This window comes from Hippopotamus amphibius, chromosome 5 (assembly GCF_030028045.1).
Source record: "Hippopotamus amphibius kiboko isolate mHipAmp2 chromosome 5, mHipAmp2.hap2, whole genome shotgun sequence".
Taxonomy (NCBI): Eukaryota; Metazoa; Chordata; class Mammalia; order Artiodactyla; family Hippopotamidae; genus Hippopotamus; species Hippopotamus amphibius.
Genome location: NC_080190.1, coordinates 50,595,401 through 50,616,118, shown reverse-complemented (window position 1 = coordinate 50,616,118; position 20,718 = coordinate 50,595,401). Strand labels below are relative to the sequence as shown.

At 54.7% G+C, this 20,718-nt stretch overlaps 1 protein-coding gene across 4 annotated transcripts in view; it reads right to left on the bottom strand.

Moving 5' to 3' along the window:
* Positions 1-4,350: 4,350 nt before the first annotated feature.
* Positions 4,351-20,718, bottom strand: part of ARHGAP22 (Rho GTPase activating protein 22) — a 179,357-nt gene continuing 162,989 nt past the window's right edge. For all 4 annotated transcript variants that reach the window (XM_057734871.1, XM_057734873.1, XM_057734875.1 and 1 more), the window contains 6 exons: positions 19,364-19,571; positions 13,976-14,108; positions 12,987-13,060; positions 12,264-12,385; positions 9,523-10,423; positions 4,351-4,896 (listed from right to left, as the gene is read on the bottom strand). In XM_057734871.1, coding sequence (XP_057590854.1) covers positions 4,668-4,896; positions 9,523-10,423; positions 12,264-12,385; positions 12,987-13,060; positions 13,976-14,108; positions 19,364-19,571 — 1,667 coding nt within the window. In that variant the 3' untranslated portion in view covers positions 4,351-4,667. The remainder of the gene's footprint in view (positions 4,897-9,522; positions 10,424-12,263; positions 12,386-12,986; positions 13,061-13,975; positions 14,109-19,363; positions 19,572-20,718) is intronic.

The window sequence follows — 20,718 nt, the reverse complement described above, 5'->3', positions numbered from 1 at the left end:
GCAAAGAATGAGGTAGGTCATGCTCCAGGGTGTTACTAAGAAGGGAACTGGGAAGATACCAGGAGATCCCTGATGGAGGCTAGAAAGGGGTGATGAAGTGGGGGGGGGGGGCAGACGGAGCCACCAAAGTGGTTATCATGCCCCCATCCTTCCTAAAACCCTTCAAGGACTCAGTACCTAGCAGTGATTCCCAAAGTTTGTAGCACAGAACACTAGTTCTGTGTTGAATTAGTAGCAATGTTCGTGGAGCGCTTACTCTAAGCCAGACACTAAGTGCTTTGTATTAGCTCACAGAGTTTTGTCAACTTTATGGGGTAAGAGCTGTTACTCTCGTCTCTTATTATGTGATCAGACTGAGGTACAGAGATGCTGAGTAACTTGCTCAGGGCTATACAACCCACACTGTGGTGGGGCCAGCATCTGAATTTGGGTAGTCTGCCTCCAGTTTTCACTCTGTAACCACTGTGCTCTACTGCCTGAGATGTCTCGTGAATAAAGGGTTTTGTGTTCAAATAAATGGGGGTTGCTAATAAAAGGTAAGCATGTTCATCATTCTTCAGGACTTCTCAAAGACTTTGGTATGCATTTCCATAAACCCACCTCAACTGTGTCCCCCATCCTCCGTTTTCCTACCACCTCTCTCCGAAGCCAACCATTCCACTTTGTCTTTTTTCTGCCTTGCCTCTCCTCATTATTGCCCTCTTTTCTTCCTCACCAGTCCCCGTCTCTGCTGGATCACTCTTGGCAGCACACAAGCGTGCTTTAGTGATCCCCTTTAAAACTGCTCCCTTGCCCCCTCCACTTTACCACCCTATTTTTCTGCTTCCATTCACATCTGCACTTCTGGAAAGACTGATCTGGGCACAGTGTCTTCCCTTCACCTCTCGTTCAGTCGTCAGTCCATTCCTGTCTACCTTCTGGCCTGTCACTACTCCACTTGGCTTGGATCACACCAATAGTTCCCGGACTAGTTTCCCAGCTGCTACTCCCTCCTGCTCCCAAATTCATCCACTGGCCACCAGTGGCCGAAGGAGCTTGCTGAATGCAAGCCAATTCACGTCCACTTATTTAAAGCCCTTGAATGCTTTCCTATATCCCTTCAAATAAAAATAACTCTACCATGGAAGACAGGGCCTTACAGGGTCTGGCCCCTGCCTGCCTCTAGCTCTGTGCATCTCCCACCATGCCAGCAAGAACGCTGGCACTCACGCATGCTATTATAGCTCTTCCCCTTCTGCCTGCAGCTGTCTGGTTGCATGGCTGCCCCCTCCTGTCCTTTATTCTCAGTTCCATCACAAAGGGACAGTGTCTAGTGTACGAGCTCCCAGCTAAGTAGATACGACGGTTATCCCACACCACGGCTGCTGCCACCTCTCACTATCCCTTTGTGTTGGAAGTACGTAGGCTACTGGGAGAGCTCTCCCTGCATCAAAGGGAGGGGGAGTCAGCAAAACCTGTCATTACTGTTACACCATTTATTGCCCACAGAGAGGGGAGCCTGGTTACGTGGACTCCATTCTGAAGCCCATTTACTGTGTGGAGGGGACACGGTTCACACCTAGTCCGTTATTCCACCAGCCAGGTAAAACAAGGAATGTCTCTCCCTCTGTTTTTCTGGCTCTGCCTCTCTCTCTTGCATACACACACATCTTTAAAATTGTATTCTAACTTCTTAAAAAAGGGACATTTGCCAGTCTTTTAAAATAAGCCAACTCCCTTTCTTTTCAGTATGAGACTTAAAATTTCCAGATTTTTTGAGTCAAACACAAATCTTAAAACACCTTTGAAGTAATTTGAGAGCAGAATCCTAGATTTTTACCAATTTTCCACTATTGCTTGGTTGACTCGTGCATAATTTGACAAATTATTTATAGTAAGTTGCCTTTGCTGAGTCTTTCTAAAGCATTCATGTAGGTTTTCAAAAAAATGATTTCCTATCTTTTCACATTTATAATTCATTGGTTTACTTATTATTTTCAAATTTAAGGATTTACTGTTATTAACCCCTTAATCTCTAAACTCTGATTACAAAATTTAGTGACAGGCTCCAGGAGGTCTTTGAAAGTTGAATTTTTAGTATATGCGGTTATTTTTCTTCTTCAGAGGGTCCATAGGCTTCATCAGATTTTCAAATGTATTTTTTTAATTGAAGTATAGTTGATTTACAGTGTTAATTACTGCTGTACAGCAAAGTGGTTTAGTTGTACATATATATATTTATATATTCTTTTCCATTATGGTTTATCATAGGATATTGAAAATAGTTCTCTGCGCTGTACAGTAGCATTCTATATTAAAAGCTTACAGCTGCTAACCCCATCTTCCCACTTCATCCCTCCCCAACCCCATCCCCCTTGGCAACCACAGTCTGTTCCCTATATCCATGATTATGTTTGTTTCATAGATATTTTCATTTGTGTCATATTTTAGATTTCACGTGTGATATTTGTCTCTTTCTGACTTCACTTAGTATGGTAATCTCTAGTTGTATTGGTTTATTTAATATTAAATGATGTCATTACAATAATAGGTACCAACTTGAATCCACAGGTTTGGGAACAGGTTCTGTAAATGCAGCTCAAATAGGGAGAATGAGGTGGATGAGGACAGGGAGCCCCTCAGTCTCAGTGCTCAGCGTGCTTTACAGGCCGATGTCAGTATGTTTTACAGACAGAATGGAGAGTGCTAGTTAAATGGAAATTGGAGGGCTGGATGTCTGCTGAATATTGCCAACCAGTTTTCAGAGAAAAATCACATTTGCAGGTCTTAGTTTTGCCAGCAGGTGGCAGATGTGGCTCACGCATGGTACTGGCAGAGGCCTTGGCCTTTGCCACTATTAATGGCTAAGAGAAGACAGACAGCCTCCCTTTAATCATGTGAAACCCCTTTGGTCTTTTCTGCTCCTCTGATAACCTGGCAGCATTTTCTCTCTAGGTCAACGTAGGCAGAATTCCAGGGCTGTGGTGAGGGAAGTTAGGACCATCAAATACACTGGTGGTCCCACCTATCTCCCCCCAGCCTGTTTCTCCTCTGAATGAGGAGCACGTGGCTAATTCCTATCTTATTGAGTTGTGAGCAGTCAGTCACTTCATATTCTTTTCTTTCTCTTTGAACAGAGGAGGGGGAAAGCTGGTCACCCAGACTGACTGCTGCGCTGGCACTGGGCCTGGGAGCAGACGCAGGTAGGTGCTCCACTGCTCCCGCCCCTCAGAGCGCCCCAAGAGAACTCTGACCGCTGATGCTGCTGAGGGCCCGCGGCAGGCTCCTGTCCCCTTGGCTGGTGAGACTGACAGTGACCCGACAGAGGGCCAGGCATCAGCCTGCCTCACCACTGCTGGAGCTGCCATCTGGCCTGGGCCTGTGGCCTTGCACCTTATGCTGTAGAGCCAGCACGTCTGGGAGCACCGAGACCCTGGCATTTAGAGCATGGCTCTGACAGTTTATATCTGACGCCAGGTAGATGTGTAGTTGAGCCTGAACTTCTCCAGAGACGGTAGTCAGAAATTGGGGCACTTTGTTGACCCCACACCCTGCAAAACCACTGCAGTTTACTGCTGGGGGTAGTGAGAGGTGACAGGTAAGGATGCAAGTGATGCTGGCGCTAGCACTGCCTGTGCCCCAGAGGCCTGTCCCCTCTGCTCAGAGGTGGCTTCTTTGGTGCCCCTGAAGGCCTATCCTGTGGAGCTCTGGCCCAGGCCTGGGCTGTGTGTGGTGACAGCCATGGAAAGGCTTTCTTGAAGGATTTGCCCTAGTGGAGCCTTCAAGTCTGAGGATGAACTGGAGGACGAAGATAAGCAGGCAGGAAAGGGAGAAGGATTAGCAGCAGCTCGAGGGGAGATGGGCACAGCCTGATGTGTGGGCACCTGGAGGACAGAGAACAGGCACTACCTGTCACCGTGGCTCACCTCTCCTTTAGAGGCATGCCCTGCCCACGCCTGGGGTGCAGAAGCAGGGATGCAGCACCGTTGCTGAGCTCTGACTTACAGGCTCTGGCTTTGGAGCAGAGGTGGGGCCAAGGGAAGGCAAGCAGGTTATGGGGGAAAGCCTGAGAGGAATTCCAGGGCAGACGCCAGCTGCAGAGGCCCAGGTGGCTCAGAGGGGAAGCAAGAAGTGAGGAAAGCCTTCCTGCCCTGAGCACAGAAGATGGAGCTGAGAGCACACGGATGTGCCTAAGTCCAGCTTCAGTGACCATGGCAACACTGGGTGCTCCTCTGGAAGCTCTACACCCCACTCCTGAAGGCTCCATGCCATTCCACCCATGGGACATCGTGAGGACTCCCAAACCTGCGAGAAACAGGAGAGGTTACTTGGTACCCTCACTTTGCATGCCCATAAAGGAATCAGGCATCATGCTTTCAGAGCAAATTTAATAAGAATGCAAAGAGTTCCCAGTGGGCTACTTGGATCCCAGGTGCCATCTGTTTTGGCAGCCACGGGACTGTCTCCTCTGACACCTGCCACACCCTGCACGGTCGGAGCAGCGTCCAGATCCAGAGAGGGGCTCGGACTCCTGACAGCGGGTGTCAGGACTGCTGTCTCCAGCCGGTGCTGGATCTCCTGACACCACTGAGGCCCAGGTCCAAGCTGCAGAGGCTCTGGTTCCTCCTGAGGCCACGGCACGTTGAGGAGGGTAAGCTGAGCAGCAGCAGCGAACTCTCCCTGTCCCTTTACTTTGGTGCTCTGGCACCTTTTGCCCCAACGGTCAGGCTTCCCAGGGTTGAAAAAAACTCCTCCATTTCCTTCTGCAGCAGCTGGTTCCTTTTCTCCGCGTCTTCCCGTGCCCGCTCCGAGTTCCTCAGCTTTATTTCCAGCATTGTGTACTTTTTCTTTTCCTGGTCTAGTTCTTCTTCTAACCGTGACATCCGTTTCCTCAGGTCAGCACTACCTTCTTCGAGTCTTAAAATCAAGAAGAAAGACATCATTTTAGACTGGGGCCCGCTGGGTTTGCCAAACAGGCTCCACTGTCAGCAGACACTTGATGAGGTGAAGGAGCTGATCGGGCCTGGTACCAGGGGAAAGGACATGTGCAGGTTCAGCCCCAGTGCTGGGTGAGGCTGCACGGACTGCATCGCCTCACAAGACCCTGGGGCTTCACGCTGAGCCAGTGGGGCCTCACCCCCAGAGACCCTCCCCTCAGCCTTTGGCACTCAAGGCTGGGGGCCCCCCTGAGTCCTCACTCAAATACAAAGGCCACTTACCCTCCCTCTCAACCAACTGTCCTACTGAGGGGTGGGCTGCCGGCTGGCAGAGAATAGGACTGAGCCCTGCACCAAGAGGGCAGCAGTAAACTGTCCCCGCATTTGCTCTTCTATGAGACCCCTTTACTCCAGCCAGAGACAGCAACTCACAGGAAACCCCATTCGGGTGATCACCTCATCTTCCACTCCCTCTCAGCCTTCACACCTGAGCCCAAATGTCTCGCCCTCTGGGAAGCTGCTCTTGATCCTCCCCAGCATGGCGCACACATCACTGCCCCTCTTCACTACTGCAGAGCTACACCACGGGCCTCTGTGGAGGTTAGCACATCCACCTTTCAGCCGGACAACCCACTCCTGGAAGGCCTGACGGACGCGCTGTGCCTAGCCCCCAGGAACCTAGCGGACTACAAGGCACATGACTGTGGGCAGGACTCACACTGCACTGAGCCCTGGTGTCCTCCCCTGAAAATGCAGGGGACAGCCTTCCACCTATATACGTAGCTACAATGGACCAAGGAGACCACGTGTGCACAGCACACCACCTGGCACACGGTGTACGTGAAGGAAATATCCATTCCCTGCCCCATCCAGGATGAGGCCTGGGCCTTCACCCTCAATTACTGAACACAAAGCATGGAGAAGGGCTAAAATCTGAAACAAGAGAAGGATGCCCACCCTCACTACTTCGATATATTATTGGAAGTCCTAGACACAACAATCGGACAAGAAAAAGAAATAAAAGCTATTCAAATTGGTAGGGAGGAGGTAAAATCGTTATTATATGCAGATGATGTGATACTATATATAGAAAACCCTAAAGACTACACACAAAAACTACTAGAACTGATAAACGAATTCAGCAAGGTAGCTGGATACAAGATTAACATACAGAAACTGTTTGCATTTCTTTACACTAAGAATGAAACAGTCCCCTTTAAAATTGCATCCAAAGAGGGGGAAGAAAAAAACCTTAGAAATAAATCTCACCAAAGAGGTGAAAGACATATGCTGAGAACTACAAAACGTCAATAAAAGAAATTGAAGGTGATTCAAAGAAATGGAAAGCTATCCCATGCTCTTGGATTGGAAGAATTAATATTGTTAAAACAGCCATACTATCCAAAGCAATCTACAGATTTAATTCAATCCCTATCAAATTACCCATGCCATTTTTCACAGAACTAGAACAAATAATCCTAAAATTTATATGGAACCATAAAGACCCACAATTGCCAAAGCTATCCTGAGGAAAAAGAACAAAGCAGGAGGTATAACACTCCCAGACAAAGTGGCAGTAATCAAAATAGTATCATATCGGAACAAAAACAGACATATGAATCAATGGAACAGAATAAAGAGCCCAGAAATAAACCCACACACCTATGGTCAATCCTCAACAAAGGAGGCAAGAATATACAATGGCAAAAAGACAGTTTCTTCAGCGAGTGGTGTTGGAAAGGTTGGACAGGCACATCCAAATCAATGAAGTTAGAACACTCCCTCATACCATACACAAAAATAAACTCAAAATGACTTAAAGACCAAAATATGAGGCATGACACCATAAAACTCCTAGGAAAGAACATTAGGCAAAACATCCTCTGACATAAATCATGACAATGTTTTCTTAGGTCAGTCTCCCAAGGCAACAGAAATAAAGGCAAAAGTAAACAAATGCGACCTAATCAAACATAAGCTTTTGCTCAGCAAAAGGAATCATAAACAAAACGGAAAGACAACCTACAGAATGGGAGAAAATATTTGCAAATGATGTGACTGACAAAGGCTTAATTTCTAAAACATATAAACAGCTCATACAATTCAATAACAAAAAAGCAAACATTCCAATTGAAAAATGGGCAAAAGACCTAAATAGACATTTCTCCAAAGAAGACATACAGATGGCCAACAGGCACATGAAAAGATGCTCATCACTGCTAATTCTTAGAGAAATGCAAATCAAAACTACAGTGAGGTACCACCTCACACTGGTCAGAACAGCCATCACTAAAACGTCTACAGATAATAAATGTTGAAGAGGCTGTGGAGAAAAGGGAACCCTCCTACACTGTTGGTGGGAATGTAAGTTGGTGCAGCCACTATGGAAAAACAGTATGGAGGTTTCCTCAAAAAACTAAAAATAGGGTTACCATATGATCCAGCAATCCCACTCCTGGGCATTGGCCCAGACAAAACTGTAATTCGAAAAGATACATGCACCCCTATGTTCACTGCAGCACTATTTACAACAGCCAATACAGCCCCCTCACTGCTTTTCCTCCTGTCCAGGCCCCTCCTTTGCCAGGTCCTCCCTGTCCCCTGGTGCTCTTGAGCACAGCCTCCAAACCACTCCTTGAGGGACCTTGTCCAGCCTCAGACTCAAAGCACCATCTACAGGTTGACAACCCTCAATCTTTATCTCCCTCAAGTCCACTCAGAAACCTAATAAGTATCTCCAGCTTAACAGACCCACAGCTGAGCTCCTGCTCTCCTTCCCCAAGTGACTCTCCCATAGCCTGAGTCTCCCCAGTCAGTGACCACCTTCTTCCAGCTGCTTGGCCAAAACAAAAATGGTGTCCCTCAAGTCAGTTCTTTTTCTCACCCCCACACTTAATCAACTGGAAAAAACCAAACAATGTTCAGAATCTGGCTGCTTCTCCCACCTTGACTGCTGCCTCTTAGGTCCATGCCACCCACAGGTCTGGGCTGGATCACCGTGGCCTCCTAACTGGTCTTTGTCTATATCATCAAGCACTCCTGAGCACAGCAGCCAGTGCACCTCATTAAAGTGACCAAAGTCCTAAAGGCCTGCCAGCAGCTTCACATCTCACTGGCAATACAGTCAAAGCATTACTCCTGCCAAAACACCTTGCCCCCACCCCACCCCCACTCCCACTCCCCCAGGCCTTCAGAGCCTGCAGGGACACTCAGCCAATACACAGTGGGGCAGGGACTTGAACCTAGAGCCTACCAGGCAACAATATTGCATTTCCCCTGAAAACCCCCGCCTCCAAGAAGGTGAAAGACTAGAAGCTCAAGTCAGCTCCACAAACAGCTGAGGAAGTGAGAGGTTGATGCTGATCCTCTCTCAGGCTTACCTCACACAGCATCCGCTGAATGACACTTTCCATGCACTCTGTGAGCTCATCTTCAGCAGTAATCACCATCTGGTGAATCCCCAGGGAGCTCCTATTCCCTCTGCTTACATTATGGGTTTTCTCCACAATTTTAAACCTCAGGGTGTTACTTATGCTGTAAAACTCAGTAAAAAACTCATGCTTTTCTCCTCTTTGCTTAGCTCAGTCCTGTTGGTCCTTCAAGTCCTGGCTCAGACATCCCCTGCTGTGACCGCCCCCATCCCGATCTCTCCCCCATGGCAGGGGCCGCTGCCCTCACAACCCCTTCCCTGCCATCTTCTTGCCTTGAACATAGCACCTGCACACACCTGACACTCCTCAGGTGCCCAGGAGACAGCTGCCAGCAGAATAAGCGGGTCGAATGCTACCATCCCACCTCCCTGTGGAAATCCCAGGCTCAGAAACAGAAACGCAAATCCTTTCCACCTCCACTGTCTGATGGAAAAAGGAAGCATTCAGAACTGCTGAAGCCCCCTTCTAGTGGATGGGACATGGGTTCATAGGTCAGATGGGTGATACAAGGCCTGGAGCAGAAGAAGCTAAAGGGTCTGGGATGCTGATGGAAGCACCGCTCACTGTGCACTGCAGGCTCTGCTGGTGACTTTAATTGGGAAACTCGGCCTCTCAGAGCTGGAAAATGCCCTCCGCACAGGGAGACTGGGAGGATGGAACCAGGGCCCATCAGTGAGCAAGCTTGCAAGCCTTAAAAGGTGGCACGAGGTATCCTCTGTGACCCAGCAGAAGGGAGGGCTTGGCTCAGCAAGGCCAGCTCCCTCCTCAGAGGAAATCAGATTTTGACCCAGGAGGAGTTCTCATTCTACATCAGACCCAAACATGGTCAGTCAACCAGGCTGGCCTAGGGCCTGCAGTGCAGGTGGGCCCTGCCTCACTCCCAGTTCCTGGGCTACAGAATACTTGGGGGCTTGCCTCCTCCCTGCCTGAGGGCCCCACAGGGAGCCCCACTCCAAGCCCCTCCATCGAAGGCCTCATGGAATTCGGACTGCATGCCAGGCCCCCCAGCTCCTGACTTTGCCCGACGCAGGATCCCCACCCCTCCATTTCCAGAAAGGGGGCTTCCTGGGGGCTGGCTGCTCCGAGCCCTGCCTCTAGGAGGCTCTGCTGCTGCAAGGGCTCTGCCCAGCCCGGGAGTGCCAGCCTCGCACTTGCCAGCAGCTGCAGCCCTTTACCTTTTCACGCTCGTCTCGTACTCAGTCCTCTGCCGGCACAACTCTGCCCTGAGCTCCGTGACCAGGCCTTGGAGAGCCTCAGTGCGGCGGGCGTGGTCCTGGGCAGGGCTGCCTGGGTCGCTGGGCTCGCTGCTGCTGACGGTGCCCACGCCGTCCAGGCCGTGGTCCAGGTCTGGGGACCTGTGCTCCTCGCTGCTGCTGGGGACGGCGCAGGGCTCGAGGGCCCCCTCGGTGTGCAGGGAGCTGCAGGCAGAGGAGTCGCTGGCGCGGCACGCTGTGCAGCTGCTGACCGAGCCCCTGGCCGAGGCCTCGCAGGAGGAGGCCCCAGACCACGGCATGCTGGCCACGCTGGGCGTGCTAGGAAAGGGGCTAGGTGGGGGCACATTGTCGTAGGTGGACAGTCTCTGCTCGGAGCCCGAGTCCTTGAGCCGGTCTCCCGATGAGGCCCGGCGGTGGCCTCGCAGGGAGGACAGCCCATTCATGAGCCAGTTCCCTCCAGAGGAGATGATGGGGACCTCCAGGGATGAGGTGCCCACCTTCGGGCTCCCTGACCGGGACCCTGGCTGCCGGAAGGAGGACCTCCAGTTGGGCAGAGTCTGCACCTTCTTCCCAGGGCTGGTGGCAGCGGGGCTGCTTCGGCTACCCAGGCCCATGGGAGAGGTTCTAGAGAGCGCCGCCACGGCAGCCCCATCCAGAGAAGAGGTCCTGTGCGAGGGCAGGCCGGGGGCGCTGGGGCTGCCAGGCTCTGCCTGGTTGTCCCTGGTGGCCTCCTCGGAGCCCCATCCCACGGTGCACGGCGGGCCCCCGCGTGGAGAGGCTGGCCCTTCCGCGGTCCTCGAGATGAAGAGCTGGCTGTGTTTGCGGATCAGGACGGTCATCAGGTGCTGGACCAGGGAAGTGCCTGCCCGGAAGGAGGAACGAGAAAAGCCTGGCTGTGGATGCCGTCCGTCCAGGCTCTCCAGACCAGTCAGGGGAAGCTGCAGCTCGGACCCAGGGTGCCCAGCCCTGATAGTAGCCCCAAACCAGGCTGCTCCCTAAGTGAGGACTCAACAGGAGCTTGCCATCTGCTGGCCCAAAGGAAAGGATGGCCACCACACCCTCCAAATCCTGGCAGGGACGGAAGGACCATACCTAAGAAGCCCCCTCCTGCGGGGCCCGGAGCACAGAGAGGCACTGTGCCTTCGCACCAACCAGCTGGTGGGGGAGGAGCAGGCACGACGCCTGCTAAGGCTGCAGGGCGAGCCAAGGGCAGGCTGGGACTGGACACCAGGACCCGGACGGCAGGGCCCTCTCGGCTGCCTCATATGCTGCCCACAGTGGCCGTGCCTGACCACCCATCCTCTTGGGGGCACAGGGCTCTGGGACACAGGATGAAGACGTCTTACAGGCACATGTGGGCACGTGTACACCACCCCACACACGCAGTCACGCACGCAGACTCCCGTGCACACCCCCGCCCCCAGCATGAACAACCCCACACACTAGCACACGATCCCTCTTCTCCAGGCCACAGCCCCTGAGATACAGCCTGTGGCATCTGGTGGGGACTCGGTTCCTGAGGCTGTGGGGTGGGGGGAGGGGCCAGTGACAGAGGGAGGGGGTGCAGCGGGACCATGGTGTCTCTCCTCCCGCCGCGTTCCCTTCTATTCTCCTCAACCAAAGACCAGAGACTGGGGAGGCTTCTAAGTGATGAGGAAGGTGCAGTGCTTGGGTGGACCGTCCCACTAGAAGTAACTGAGAATCATGGGGAAAATGAAATAATCTTCAGTCCAGGAAAGTAGGTGAAGCAGGAGTTCGGCAAAGTCAGTGGGCTGAGCATTTGCCCTCGGGCATTTGTGCAACCTGGCAGGCGGGAGCCCTGGGGAGTCAGGCCAAGGGGTGCCAGGCAAGAGCGCCACCCCCAAGGGTCACACCCTCAGCTGAGGGGGGACAGCTCCAGCCTACCCCACACCCCCTGCACCTCCCCTAGGGCACACTCAACGGAAGTAGCTACTCTGCCCTCAGCTTGCCTGGCGCCAGGCCCCGCAAGAGTCCCCAGCAGCCTCTGCGCTCAGCCGGGACTGGCTGCGGGTTTCCTGTCCGCGGGTGGCTAGCTAACTCTCAGACCATCCCTCCAGGGTGGTCTTTCACGCGGCCTCCAAGCAGGGCTCCCATTTCCATGCCAGCCTGCACCTGGGCCCTTTGAAAAGTTGGGCTGACAGAGCCACCTCACCTGTCCTGGCCTGTCTCCTCATCTGTAAAATGGGAGCAGCAACCACAGCACGGGCTGCTTGTGGAGATTAAAATGAGGTGGTAGAAGTAAACCACTTAGCAGAGGCCCTGGCTACTGCTGCTATTTTTTTTCCCATTTTATCATCATTCTTCATTATACAACAGCATGGCCCTAGGGCCTGCAAAGTTCTGACATCCAGAAGAAGCTGATGACAATTACTTAATCGAAAATTAGTTCAGTAAAGCAAAAACATTGTGTATTCAAGGGCAAGGGCGCTGCCCTTTTCCACAACCCCCCCCCACCCCCCAGCCTTTCCCACCATTCTAATTGCACCTTATGAGCCCATCAGCAGGGCAAAGTTCCTTTTCCTTTGATAGCTGACCCCATGGGGGAGGAGGTGCAGAGAGGCTGCTGCCAAGTCCCCAGGGATGAAGCCTCCCTTCCTGCCGGCGTGAGGGTTCTGAGGACTTTCCCAGAACCGAGGTGAGTCCAGAGCACCCAGCACAACCACGCACACCCCCACCGTTACCTTCCATGATGGTCACTGGGTCTTCTATCTGTGGCCGAAGTATATTAGGTCCGAAGACAGTTGCCAGGTTCTGGACGCTCATCTTGTTGACATCTGAGTGGGACTGCACTTCATCCAGAAACCTGCAAAGTAAGGAAGAGACAGATGGCAGAGAAGCAAATCCTGATGCCAGATCTATTGGGAACTGCCTGGCCCCCGTGCTCCGCTGTGCCCACATTTCCACAGCAGCTGGGCACAGCCAGCTGCCCCTGCCAGGCTCAGAAGAGGGCAGAGCTTCCCCTGAGGTCTGAGAGGGCCATCAGAAGCAAAGGCCACTGGGACAAGGGCCTTGTCACTGGCGCGGAAGGACACACAATTCTCCCACCTGCAGCGGGGGCAGATGCCCAGGAAGGCCCAGACCCCCCAGACACAGGACGGGGTGAAAGCCACCCTGCATGTGCTCTCCAGGCACCCTGAGCCTAGGCTGTGGTCAGAAGGCAGACCCATGGGGAGGGGATGGTGAGAGGCGCCCAGAGGAGGCAGGAGAACAAAGGCTGTATCGCTTTCCTTCAGGAATGATGTACTCAGGACTGTAAGCTCTGTGAGTACAGGGACTGTGTTCTTTTATGTTCCCCAGTGGCTCGAAAGACGTGTGGGTGGGAGCATGACCCAGACCCCTGAACTCCCGTGAAGGGCACAGAGCCAGAGTGCAGGGAGAGCGAAGCCCCACCTCCAGTCACTTACTTGCAGATATATCTGAGCAGGTTGTAATTGACCAGGGGAAGGCTGCTCACTTGTTTAGCCAACTCCAGAGTCCCCTTGGGATTGAGAGAGAAAAACAGCATTTCAAAGACCAGCGAGGAGTCCCCAGCCCTTCTCCTGCTAGAGGGAGGTGAGCTGAGAAGGGGGTGGGAATCCAAGTCCAGACCTCCATCCACAGCCCATGGGCCTGGCCCCAGGTAACCAGAGGGCACCACGACTTCCATCTCCCTGGCCTGTGACCTCTGGGGGAAGCAGGTTTACTTTTGAGGAGCTGTTGTGAGGGATGTGCCTCTGCAGAGCCACAGAGGAATGTCAGGGCCAGCGCTCAGCTCACTTATCGACGCACAAATATTTGCCAGATAAAGACCCCTCATCTCCCACACGGCCACAGGGAGGGCAAACAGTCCTTCCCCAGCTGGAGCCGACCAGGGCTGCAGGCGGGCACTGCAGGGTTGGGGGGGGGGGGGGGCGGTGCTGTCCTGGGAGCAGTCTCAAATTCTTTTGGGAGGAGGCAGGATAGAAACAGATGAAAGGTCTGGTTGTTTCTGAACCCCATGGCTGGCCTGGGTAGCCTGAGTTGGGTGTGGGAGCAGGTGATGGAGCAGGAGTGCCTACTGGGTGGTGGCTCAGCCTGGGCATCCTGTGCTCAGGGGCATGGCCTGCTTCCAGAGGTACCTGTCCCTCCAAGAGACAGAGGGCTGCACGTAGGGAGGGGATGCTCCAAGGACCCTGCCCCAGAGTGCCCCCCCCACAGTGGGATGTTCCAGCCCTCCCCCAGATGAGGAGGTTCCAGGCCTGCCCCCCAGAGAGCAGGCTGCTCCAGGGCACCCCCCATCCCCACCCCGACACACACAGAGAAGGTGGCAGGATCTCTGTGCCATGAAAAGTCACAAAAAGTCCTGTCTCCATATGCCCCCCCCCCATCAACTAGCAGGCCCACCCCCCAGAATGGGTCCCCATCAGCCACTAACCTCCCCCTCGTCCTTGGTGAGCAGCTGGGCGCAGCTAAGGAAGTCCTCATACCTGGCGAAGGGGACCACAGGCTCGGGGAGCTCCCGCAGGTAGAGCTTCAGCAGGGAGGCCACTGTGTGCACGTCTGTTGTGCTGCAAGTGGAGGGACACGTGTGAGGCCTGGGTACCAGGGAACCGCAGGAGTGACCAGTACCCCGCCCACCCCCATCAGCGTCCGTGTGTGTGCGCGCATGGGTGCGTGTGTGCTCTGTGACGACCGGCTAGGGAACAGGTGGGCATGAAGGGCTGCCTTCCACTGGCCTGGCGCCCATCCCAGGGCACTCTGGAGGGCGATGTGGAGCTGCTCCACACCGGGGGTCGGGGAGCCAGGGGCACAGCTAGCCTTTAGTCCAAGCCTCACCCTGCGATGGAAGCAGGCGGGCAGTGTCAAAGATGCCTGCCATGCAGGGCTGCTGAGCCCCCTGAGAAAGGGCAGATGTCTCTGGGCACCTGCCACCAGGGGCTGGGCAGGTCAGAGGTTAGGCCCTTTCCCCAGCTTCTGGCCTCCCAGTCACACTGTGGATGCCCCATTTCCAGTGCCCCAGAGCCCCGTATGTCCACTCCCAGGCATCGGTCTTCTGCTTGCAGCTGGGAGCTGTCCAGGCTGAAGGGGGCCCCATGGAGGGTGGCGGCCCTGGGCCTGCTGGGACTCTGGGTTCAGGCCCTGGACTGCAGTCTTGGCACCTCCTCCAAGCTTGCCTTCCAGGCTGGGCTGGGCCCTAGGTATTTCATCTGTTTATCTAGGGCCCTAGATTTACACCCCAGACCTGCATTTCCCTCACGGGAGGTGCTCAGGAAAACTGGGCCTAGGGCCACAAGAACGTGGCTGTGCCACTAAAGTGCCAGCTGGCTCTGGCTGCCCACGGCTAGCATCACTGAGACGAGCCCTGGGGTATCTTCCACCCTGGCATTTGGGATTCTGGGCTTCCACAGGGCCACGTGCACAACGAATTCACATACCCAGAGCCCCGCCCTGCCTCCGGACTGCTGGCTATTGGTGGCTCTTGGTCTGGCCAACGGAGCAGCTCCCCTCTCCAGCCAGGCGTGCTGCTCCCATACCTCAGTGCCTTCTCCCAGCCACCTCCTCTGCTGATACTCCCATTTCCTGGGTGCTTATGTCCCCAGTGGGGACCCAGCCTTGAGCCCAGTGTCCCTTCCCCACCATGAGTTCACTAGCAGCCCCTGTGTGAGCAGGAGCCCCAGGAGGATGGGGGAGGGACGGGAAGCTGGGAGGATCAGCAGCCAGCCTTTGGACAGGGGCTAGCCATTACATGTCCCCCTGCTGGAGGAGGTGGAAGCACTTCTCATCCTGGCAAGGAGATGCAGAGTGGCCCCTCCACGCTCCCACTGTGTCCCTTGCTCAGAGGCCCACCCCAGCTCCTCCTGGCTGCCCGCGGGTGACAGTGCCCCTGGGTCTGGGAGGTGGGCCCCGCCCTGGTCCAGGGAGCTTAGCCCAGCCCTGATGGCCTCACCTTTCCTCCCTCCCTAGAAACTCACTTCCTCACCCTCTCCCCACTCTCCACAGCTGGCCCACGGCCTTTTCTTGTCACTTTGTCCCTAAAGTCCCCTCAACCCCTCCCACACAGGCCTGCATGAATCCAGCCCCCACCCCCAGCACTCAAGGAGAATGTTCCGCAGCCCAGAGCACGATGGGTGCCCATCAGCCTGTGAGCCCTTCCAGGGCAGGTGCTGTCACCTGTCCTGCTTCCTCTCCCAGGACAGGCTCACAGTGTGTGGTGGAGGGGTGCTGGGTGCACAGGCAAGGAGGGTAACAGCTGGAGACAAGGGCTCACCCTGGGGTCCAGATCAGTTCCTGCCCTCACTGTCGCACAGCAGGTACCTGCAGTAAGGCAGATAACCCCCAGCCTCAGTTTCTCCGTCTGCAGGATGGATCTGATAATTCCTCCATTCCCCTGCCTCTCTTCATTCCCAAAGACCCCCTCACCCCCACCAACACCAGCGTCCATCCATCCAGAACACGGCTGTGGTCTCCTGCCCCCTACGCATCGCTCCCCCACAGTCCACTCTCCACGTGGCACGCTGGCCCGTCTTTCCCATCCCAGCCCTCTGCTGGCTTCCAGTTATCAAGCACTACCTCCCTGTGGGCCGTGCCGCCTGCTCCGGGAGCCAGGAGCTGCCCCGCTCTGTGCTGAGGGGCAGGCAGAGGGGAGAGTGGTGATGGGAACCCAAGCTGCTTCCCTGAGTGCATTTACTTGTCCTTTATCCCTGTGACGGGAAGGCGGGGCCTTGTCTGCTGTCTGTCTGGATCACAGCTGCTCCCCCAGGCCTACCAAGTGCTCTCACTCAGTGGATGGGCGTTAAGTGCCGTAAGGTTTGTTGTGAGAGTCACCAGAGCCACCAAGGTTAGGCACGGGGGAGAGCCTCCTCGAGACGCTGGGCGGCAATGTGGATGTGGCCAGGCCAGGTCCCAGGGCAGCAGGAAGGGACCGGTGTGGTGACTGCAGCTTCCAGGCTAGGTGGGGCTCTTTATGGAGAAGTGAGCCCAGGACCCAAGGCCAGAGCTCACGGTGGCGCCGTGTGGTCTGTGCGCATGGCGTGAGCCAGCTCGGTGCCTGCGTGAGGGTGAGGGGAGCAGCGCCGGGACAGCTCCGGCAGGGAGTGAAGAGGAAGAGCCTTGGGACCCCCGTGTTGGGAGTGGGCAACAACGCAGGGCTGGAAGAGATGCCGGGAAGTGGGAGAGAACAGTGTCAGATAGCCCAGGGAGACGTTTCCAGAAGGGAGAGGCACCCAGAGCGCAGAGCTGCTGTGGCGGTGCAGGGAACACCGTGGAGCAGGGCCCCGGAAAGGCAGCCAGGGGAGCCCGGGTGTGCAGGGGACTGAAGACGGGCAGGGCGGGCGCAGGAGAGGAGGCTCTGTGTCAGAGGCTGTTGGATAGAATATAATTTGGTAATCAGTTTGAAGAAAGTGTTTATGTACATCTAAAAATAATTTGCTGTTTAGCCAGTAGGTTTCAAAATGATATAAATTTTAGGCCTAAAGAATGAAATAAAAAAAGAAATTCTTAGAGTTTAAAAAAAAAAGAGGCTGTTGGATGACAGGAGGGAGAAACAGGATGGTTCTGGAAGGGTGAGCAGGCTGAGAGAGGGACTTTTCTGGAGGGAGGAGGTAGATGGAGGGCAAGGGGCTCTGGGAAAGAGGTCAGCTCGGGCGAGTTACATGCAGTCTCCCAGCCTCGGGTCCTAATCCATGAAATGGACATATGATCGTTGAAGAAAAGTCTGTAAGCACACTGAGGGCAGGGTTAGTGCGGGAGCTCCAGATGGAGGCAGGGGGTCAGGGAGGGCAGGGCGGAAGAGAGGCTGACGAGAGGCTGAGGCTGGAAGGTGCAAAGGGGGGCCTGCCCTGCCCCCTCTCGTCCCACTCACCCTTACTTCTGCCGCAACCCTGGTGGGGGGCTCCCGCTTGGCCACTGACCCCAAATCTGGTTGCTGAGCAGAGTCACTGGGCTTTCACACAAGCAGATTCCCGCGCCTCATCCCCAAGTCTGATTCCACAGAGTGGGGAGGGCGGGGCCTGGAACCCGTGCTTTTGGTAGCTCCTGGGGATCCAGACAGACTGTCCTACTGCCTGATGCCATCAGATCTGGCCCTCCCCTTAGTCAAACCCTGCCAGGCCTCCTGGGCTTCAGGACCAAACCCAGCTCCCTGGGGTGCCTCCCTCCGCTTTGCCCCTGCTGCACACACACTCTGTGCCAAGCTGCGGTTCCTGGAGGCCTCAGCCTGGATCCCTTCCCCCTCTGGCCCACCTGCTGAATACCCCCTGGAGAGGCAGAGCCCCTCAGACACCCCCACCTGACTCCCGACCTCTCAGCAGGGGCAGGCCTTCCCTGGGCTCCTGTCTCCCATCTCTCTGGCTACTTCTATCCCTCCTCCGGCCCGTCCTCCAAACCCAGGCTTCACAGGTTGTCCCCTCTCCTCTCTTCTCCCTCATGCCCTCCCAGGCGCACTCACCTGCTCCCACACCCTATCGTTGCCCTGCTGAAACAGAGGATACCCAACCCCACCTCTGCCCCCAGAATCCTCTCCTTGGATCTGGATCCGAGGGGCCCTCTGGCTACGGATCACATCACTTCCCTCAGATTTCCCACTGACACGCCACACTCAGCTCCTTAGCACCTTCCCGGTGAGGGGAGGCAGAGAAAGGAGAGGCTGTGGTCATCCACAGCCAGGGGAGTCCTCAGGGTGTGTGGGGTCAGTGGCAACCTGGGCTGTGGTCCCTTCTCTAAAAAACCCCAATGTCAAGAGCAAGTTTCCAGGAACCATAGAAAAGTTTTGAAGCAATAAGGCATGGGATGCAAGACGCTTGGCTGGCAGAGGTTCAGAGTGGACCACAAGCTCACTGAGATTATAAATAATGGACCACAAGCTCAGAGCATCAGACGGAAATTCACTTGGCTCCAGATGAAGGAACCCCTGTGCCCTCCCTGGGCCAGCCACCTCTGGGGAATGGTGATCAGTCCCAGGCTCCACATGTGAAAAAGGAATTGACAGATTCTCCTGGCTGCGGTGATGGGTCTGGGCAGATGTTGGAGGGGCTGGAAGTGTTCTGCCCTGAGAGGAAAAGACCTGAAAATGCTAGGGTTGCCAGCAGAAACCTGTGGGCTTATCCTGCAACTGAGGGTATCCTTGTCTGTGAGAGCAGATCTGAGAAGAATGGGCAGAAGCTCAATGGGGGCCAGGGTTGGCTTGATGCAGAAAGAACTTTCTATGAAAAACTGCCCCATAATGGAGGTCCCATCAGAGAGAAGAGGCCCCCAAACAGCCATTTCTGCCCTGTTCTCAGCCCCTGGGCTCTAAATGAGGCTGACTCTATCCCGGGGTGGACCCCAGGAGGCAATAAGCCCCAGTGATGGGGTAGGATGGGCACTGGCCCAGAACAGGTGGAGGAGACTCGCTCCCCTGCCCCCAAAACCTGTCAGAATGTGGGGTTGGAGCTGTGCCTCCATCTTGGCACCAAAGGAGCCTGGGGGAGGGTCATCCCAAGAACACAGAGCCAAGAGACAGACCACGCAGAAGGCCCAGAGTCCTGGATGGTGTCAGCAGAGGCCTTTCCCTGCTCCAGCCGGGGTGGGCTTCTGGGCATCCACAGTGGATACAGCCCACGTGGAGGTGGCAGGACCCACCCCTGAAGGAGACCCAGGGCTGCTGCAGTGATTCTGCACCCCGCACTCCGCCCATCGGGAGGGCTGGCTGGGCACACATGTGCCAGTGTGGGGCGCCACCCCGACCTCCATCCTGCACCCACGCCTCTCAGCTGGCTTCCTGAGAGGAGGCCCTGCAGGGGGACCGGGTAGGTGGCGCTATCTGCACCCCCTCCCAGGAGCTCACCTGTCAAACAGTGGCTTCTCCCCACAGTCGAAGGAATCCTGCAGGTCCCTCACCAGGTTGGCCTGGCCAGGCATGCGGAAGAGGCCCTCCTCAGTGAGCCCGCGCTCCCGGATGAAGTCCACACATTGCTCCACCAGCAGCGGCGCCAGGCGCGGGCCATACTTCCGCTCGTGGTGGACCGTGTCCTCCAGGCGCTGCCCAAAGATCCCTGGGCACAGAGAGGAGCTGGTCACACACTTAGCTAGCTGGCTCAGCGGTGGGGAAGGGTGCTGGGGACAAAGGAGGGCAGGGGGTGCTGTCAGAGCCAAGGGTGGCTCCCTGCTGGGGGAGCAGATTAGAAACAGGGAGGGCAGGCACCAGGTGTCTGGGACAGGGCAGGAGGGCACAGTGGGCAGGGGCCTGGCCTGGCCAGTGGAGCATGTCCAAGCCTGAGAACCCTTTACATGGCCCTCGGGGAACATGCATTATACATTTTATTAATTGGTTTATTTATGCAACACTGACCTCCAAAGGGAAGTGGCTTACATTTAAAAACCCAACACTATGTCCACTGAAAGAAGCACTCTAGAATGTTCTTAGTGTCCCTGCCTTGCAATCCCTCCAAATGGGAAACCATCTAATGCCCATGAGCAGCAGAATGAGCGGGACTGTCACCGTCTACTCGTACCACGGAGCACGTGACAGCAACAACAGACGGGGCACAGCTCAGGCGACAAGACATACGATAGATGACGTGAAAGTGGAATCACGATTCAACATCACTGATCACCAGCGAAACGCAAATCAAATCCACCTCACACCCAGGGGGAGGGCTACTATCCAAAAAACAGAAAACGTGTTAGTGAGGATGTCAAGAAATTGGAACCCTTGTGCCCTGTTGATGGGAATGTAAAATGGTGCAGCCACTGTGGAAAACAGTATAGAGGCACCTCAAAAACTTGAAAACAGAATCACCATATGATGCAGCAATCCCACTTCTGGGCATATACTCAAAAGAACTGAAAGCAGAGACTTGAGCAGATATAAGTACACCCATGGTCACAGCAGTATTATTCACAATATCCAAATGGTGGAAGCAACCCAAATGTCCATCAATGGATAGATGAACAAAATGTGATTGATACATACATACAACAGACTATTATTCAGCCATAAAAAGAAGGAAATTCTGACACATGCTACAACATGGACAAACCTTGAGGACACTTTGCCAAGTGAAATAAGCTGGTCCACTAACACACGTAAAAAACTACTATTCCACTCATATGAGATACATAGAATAATCAGATACATAGAGACAGAAAGTAGAATGTGGTTGCCAGGGACTGGAGGACAATTGGATGGAGAGTTATTGT